General features: G+C 49.0%; 1 protein-coding gene and 1 long non-coding RNA gene across 2 annotated transcripts in view; one reads left to right on the top strand and one right to left on the bottom strand.

Annotated features, from left to right (window-relative positions):
* LOC144157898 (germ cell-less protein-like 1) overlaps positions 1-2,011 on the bottom strand; it is a 70,580-nt gene extending 68,569 nt beyond the window's left edge. The window contains exons 1-2 of the mRNA XM_077688619.1: positions 1,962-2,011; positions 1,754-1,910 (exon numbers count right to left, since the gene is read on the bottom strand). Of these exons, the coding sequence (XP_077544745.1) occupies positions 1,754-1,910; positions 1,962-2,011 (207 nt within the window). The remainder of the gene's footprint in view (positions 1-1,753; positions 1,911-1,961) is intronic.
* Positions 2,012-3,025: 1,014 nt separating this feature from the next.
* Positions 3,026-5,679, top strand: LOC144142205 (uncharacterized). The gene is made up of 2 exons (XR_013316893.1): positions 3,026-3,126; positions 4,324-5,679. It is a non-coding gene; the product is annotated as an uncharacterized LOC144142205 (long non-coding RNA).
* The last annotated feature ends 497 nt before the right edge of the window (positions 5,680-6,176 follow it).

Raw genomic sequence — 6,176 nt, forward strand, 5'->3', positions numbered from 1 at the left:
GTGGGTCCAACCCACATGGGCTCGGGGTCCGCGGTGTCGCCACTACCGTCACCTTGAACTCGCAAGGTGCCCCTGCGGGGCCATCCTTCTGGCCAATGCAAGGATGAAGAAATGGTGTAATCATATGTGGCACAGGTTTCTAGGCCTCAGCAATGGTTGGGGGGCAGGAATGAGGGAAAAGGATGGCCTACTGTACAGCACGGAGGGTGCCAACTTTGTTGCCGCCACAACTGCTGAGGCAACGAAACCTTTTCTTAGGCCAACGCTCCCCGCACGAACACCTGCAGGAGCCTGCAGAACAGATGCCCAAGACAGCACCAGTCCAACTGGAACTGAGCGGCGTGAATACCACACAGACAGAAAGGCAATGACATGCCACCACTGCTGCAGATGCAGTGGCCATCACCTGGTGCACCACTACTGCAACTCCCACAGGTACCAATTCCTATACAACTGGTGCTCCCATGGGGACCTGCAGCAACCAAACCACCGCCGCCACAGCTCTTGCATACGCTACACCGGCCACAAATGCTGCCAACATGGTGGCAAGGTCCAGCGCCTCTCTGGGACCCGCACTCAGTGCTCAGAAGTGCTGTGGAGGAGCAGGTGTGCCCCCACCTCATGCTGGCCACCACTTTCCCCCAATAGCCCAAGCCGACTGCCGCCGACGTAGCAGTGAGCACTGCACAAGTGCACACATAGGCTTGCGAGGAGTTGGCGAGCTTTTGCTTTTTACTCCCAAGCAAACATATGCCTCACTAAGACACCCTAAGACCAGACAACGGTCGCGCATGCGGCATCGACACAAGAGGTACAGTGCGCGTCAGGCTTGTCTAGGGCAAGCGAGCGCACGGCTCCGGAGCGTGCTGGCGACATCTGCTGATAGCTGCTGGGTTAGAGATAGCTTGCCATTGCGCGTGCGCGGATCTCGGACAGGGTCGGGCCGGTCGTCATTTCGCGTGGGCCACTCTTATTTGCAGATGCCACCACCCACGAGGGGCGCTGGTCTTTCCCAGTGCCAGCCATGAGCGGTGACAGGGCACATAGACGCGCCGTTTGACGCGTTTATTACAGACAGTTACGTCATCGCCTAAAGTAACGAGCACCAATCTTCTGAATCTCAAGCGTACCAAACGGAAAGCACGCAACAAGAATTCACTGCAGGGCTTTCGGTCGAACCTGTTGTGCGATTACGTAAGTCCCTGGGGTGATAATGCACCGCGTAAAATTACGCACTGATCTCCGGTGTCACCGTTTACGGCTGGCACGCAGTAAAGAAGCACCCGTTGCGGGTGGTGGCGTCTGCAAATTTAAGAGGCCCAAGCTGAACGACGGGCGGCCGGGGCCTGTCCGAGATCCACGCATGCGCAATGGCAAGCTATCTCTAACCCAGCCGCTATCAGCAGATGTCGCCAGCATGCTCCGAAGCCACGCGCTCGCTTGCCCTAGACAAGCCTGACGCGCACTGTACGGAGGTCCGGGGTGGACTACCTGAACTTGAATGGATCTCGCAGTGCTCCCAAATGGGAGGCACTGTACCGAATGCTGCGAGATGAACGCCTGAGCGAAAATCCAGGCTTGCGGCTCGAAAACAGACCTGTTACAGCAACTGCGCCAAGCACGCGGAACAGCGCACGTGCTACTTTGGTGGGAACACCAACGTGGCGTACACGGTGTGAAAACAACATACTTGCGCCTGCATTCACCAACACATTCGGCGGTGCCCGCGTCTGCGAATGAGGCCTGCACTCACCAACAGCTCGTCCACTCGCACTGGTCGACCGCGTCCCATTCCACGGGAAGCTTGGCTATATGGCACATCGTTAGCGTTGCGTTCCGGGTCCAGCACGAGCTGCTGCTTCACCCACTGCACAAGGGGGTTGTCCTCGAGCGGAACACTCGGCTTCCCCCTGCACCAGCAGGGCAACGGCTCGGCCATTACCGGGGCAGCCGCAGCTGACATTGTCAGCGTTGACAGTGTACTGTAGTCGAAGTCAGACTTCGCTTCCATTGCGCAGCAAGTTCTTTATACGCTGTGCCTGCGGTGACTGGAGCACTGGAGCCCACTCGGAACTCTCGGAACACGCGCGGTCACTTTGACAGCTTTGACAAAAGTTTTCAGTCATGATGTTGATGATGTCGCCGGCCTTTGGTATCGCATTTAAGTTTTTTAAGACGTGATTTGTAGAATAACTGCGCAATCTACCTTTCATTTTTTTAGAATATTTTAATGATTTCTAGCAGCAATAGACTATCTGTTTTGTCATGTGTTATTACCATTATATGTCATCATCATCAACGTTTATAGATACTTTTTCACATGGAGGAAGAAATCTCCATGCTTTTTCAGTTCCGATACTCGTGAAATTCCTATGTGAAATTAGCTCCATTCGATTCAGAAGGGGTGCACGGCAACGTTGCAGAGAAAGTTCTGTGGTGCCGGTGCAGTGCAGCAGCGTGGTTCCGCGGTGCCGTGCATCGCGGCTGCACCGTCAGCAGCGCCCCTGCGTGTTCACAATCGAGCGAGGTGCAGGCATAGTCGTCTGCTAATCATCATCGCCTGTCGTCCTCTACAACTGGATGTTTACGGCCATCTGGGTTGCGTCGTACGCATCAGCGGCGACGCTAAGTTCGTCCCGCGCATAGAGTTTCATACTAATATACACTAGAGGGGACACTGGCGCTAGTGTCTATGCGAGCCGTTGATCGTCTGCTTCAACCCCCATGAGGGCGGCCATGCCAGATAGACGTGTGATTTTCGAACTTGGCTTGACTATGCCAACATCTTGACTTGACTCGAAATATCTTTTTTTAAATTGAAAAGCTACAACTAATGTTTATTACAGTATAAATTATTAGTCGCATAAACAACTTGTACTATACGTTAAGTTTTAATTAAGGTTTAGAAGCACTCTTTTATAAGAGGGGAAGTGATTTGTGAACGGCATACGCGGCTGAATTTAGCGGAGCCGGTTATTCGGCGGCGAAGCGTATTTTTTTTCGTTTTTTTTTTTTTTTTGCTTGCGAGTCGGCGGTGGCATGTGTCTGCTGAAGGGCCTCTGTACAGCGTTAAATTTCGTTCTGGAAGACTACGAGTAGCGGGGCGACGCGTCGTATAACCCCCAAGTAAGTATACACGGTTGTTGTTCATTTCCACTCATAAGTGTAACTGTTGTCGCCTTACCCGACGTGCGGTCGGCATGCTGACAAAATCGTGAAAGGACGCTGAGTAACAGCTGATCGTTTGCTTTGGTGCCTTAAACAAGCCATAACGGCCAACTCGACCACGGAACTCGACCATATCACCTCTGTTCGTCGCTAACACGCAGACGATGTTTTATTGACCGGATGGTTAATCGGGTTCTTTCTTTGTTGTACTATTCGTGTAATGTCTTGACGCACTGTAGAGCTGTTTCTGTGAGCAAATGTTAATTTTATATGTTGAGAGCGACAAACGTAGGAAACAGGGTATCTTATCAGGCCACACAGCGAAAAAATTCTCGTACTTCATTCGTGTTAACCTTCCAGAAGACGGCCTCGTCTTGCTAAGAGCGGCAGGCATGCAGGGCGTTCTGGAGCAGCTGGGCTGCATTTTACGGGAGTTCCTAATTTTGTGAAAATTCCCGTGTAGAATGTTTCTATTAGATGACCAATAACGCGCACTGATATATCTAAGCACCGTGTGTGTACATTTCACGCCCACAAGTACCAATCATCACCTGTCTAACCGAGGTCTCACGCCCAGATATAACCAGGTACGCGTGTAAAATTGAAGGCTCTCTATTTTTTCCAGTGCCTCTATACAAGCGTGCCGAAGCGCAGGAACAGTTTGAAATTACGTGCGAAGGTGTCAAACAGCGTAAATGTTGCTGATCAGACGGTGCTTGCCTAAATAGCAACTAAATAGTGCCTCTGGGGTACCATTTCCATAATACACAAGCTGCCTTTATGCATTCGTTGTTCCGTAGCTGTTCCACAATAAGTTCAAAACATTTACTCATTTTGTGCGGTTGTTCAGTCTTGAATGATCCAACTGCTAAAGTCATGTCTTGTTAAAGCACGACCTCTGAAAACATTGTTGGCGTCCTGTGAGTTCAGTGTATGTGCCTTCTCTTTGGTTTAAGTAATGACTTCAGTGTCAACACGGCAGCGCGCAGCTGATCGTAACTGTGTGTTTTTATGAGAAAGCCAGAGTCATTGAATATGTTATGTTGCTGGAACCCTTTTTGTAAATAAGCATGCTAGTGTGCTGGATTTTAAGAGTACATACTTGTGCTCTAAATATCTGCAAAACCTTCAATGATGCCATCCATTTCGATACAGGTCCCAGCTGTGTCAGCAGTGCAAGGAGCAGACCAGCAGGCAACACAAGAAGCTGCACCAGGCATGCAACCAGTTTCCAAGTCAGGATCATTGGATGGATCATCAGCAGCGCAAGACAAGGCAGGCATGCCGCCAAGCTGCCAAAAACACAAAAATTCTAGCAAGGGCCACCGTTGAAAAAGCGAAAGGGCTTGGGGAGAGGTTGATTGCAGCCTACGATATGTAAATAGTAAAAACAATCCTGTACATTCAGTTGCACAATAAAGAGAAAAACAAGTGGTGAGGAAAGTTGCTTGTAGTGCATGGAAGATGTTCTTTGAATCTTGCTTGTTAGGCACTCAAGATTCAAACTATTTTTCTCGGGTGCAAGAAAATTAGTTGTTCGAAACCATCCATTGTATGCATAAATGTGACTTATAGCAGTGGCTTCATTTGCGATAGCCTTGGCACAGCATGAAACCAACTTCATTTAACTACTATGAGCAGCCATTTGAAGACTTGTGTACGTGCTTATTGAACTGAAAGAATGAAGTGGAAGTATTCTGCGTGGTATTTTAGCCCACTGTGTTCCAAAGTGGTATTCACTTGAGGGACCCTGCTGAGGAGGACTGTGTGTGGTGCCAATGACTGTGAGAGAGCTGGCACGTCCTCACTGCCCATGTAAATCTCTATTGAAGCCAGGTTCTATTGCGCACCTTTCACAAACTTTTTGTGGTGCCGCCACCTCCTCCAGCAACATATTCATGAAGGTGTGACGTAGGGATCAGCTTTCACCACGTGAATGTCAGTTAAAACTTACATTATACGTTGTGGCTGCAGTGTTTTGTTTATGCACCATTGATGTCTGCCCAAACAATGGATTGAAAAATGTTAAGCTGCCCTTTCCCATCTTGCACTGTCAGTATGGCTCAAAAGGTTCTGATCAGTGGGGTAGAAGGCTGCCTCACCTACTTCTGGCTGTTATCAAGTTGCAGATTGTACCACCCACTGCTGTTCACTGTGGCTGTATATTGTCGTGCCGAGTGTACGCTGTTTTAAGACCCTTGTTTTGTTCGTTGATCAGATATTGTTGCCCTGCTTCTACTGTGCTGGCAGATGCTGATCGAAACACTTCTGCTCTACAGCTATAAGCTTTTCTAGGGTTCCTTTCATGCAATCTTTTTACCGTAACCTAACGTCGCATTTGTTCGCCACTTACAGTAACCATTTTGTTGATTCCTGCATAAAGCAGCCTGCGTACATCAGTATGCTGGTTGCGAAAATGGCAATGCTGGTAGGTAGCTACAAACTAAATCCTGGTACCAATATGTTCACAGTGGCTCTTGGATGGGACAATAAATACATTGATGCGACATGCTTATGCCTTCACTCATTTTCACTGCATAGTTTGCATGTTTGCTGTTTACCAGCCTTCAAAAGTTCAAAACAACTTCCTCAAGGTAAGCTTGCACTCTTGCTTTTGATGTATTAAGCAATGCTGTGCTTTTTTTATTAGTGTTACAGAGTATGACTGTGCTGAGGGCTTTTTTATAAATGAGTGAAACGGAATTCTGCACTTTGCTGTTGGCACAATAAATTCACACAGTACTCGCCTAGTGCAGTCGCCAACTTTTTCTCTGTGCTCAATATGCCTGTCTCCAGGCGCTGAGCCAGGGTTCCACTAACGCAAACAGTTGCTACAGCAACACCTGCCACTGGATGGGGAACACTGTGACCAATGTAGACTCACAGCGACTTCATTGAATAGCAAGCATGCATGCCGGTGATCGCCTCATATGGCTTCACCAGTACATAGCTATGTGAGCCATACTTTATGGCCCAAAAGTACTGGTAGGCCCCAGGCAATCATTTGG

This window comes from Haemaphysalis longicornis, unplaced genomic scaffold, assembly GCF_048455015.1.
Source record: "Haemaphysalis longicornis isolate Haplotype H1 unplaced genomic scaffold, Haemaphysalis longicornis Haplotype H1 scaffold_1, whole genome shotgun sequence".
NCBI classification, from domain to species: Eukaryota; Metazoa; Arthropoda; class Arachnida; order Ixodida; family Ixodidae; genus Haemaphysalis; species Haemaphysalis longicornis.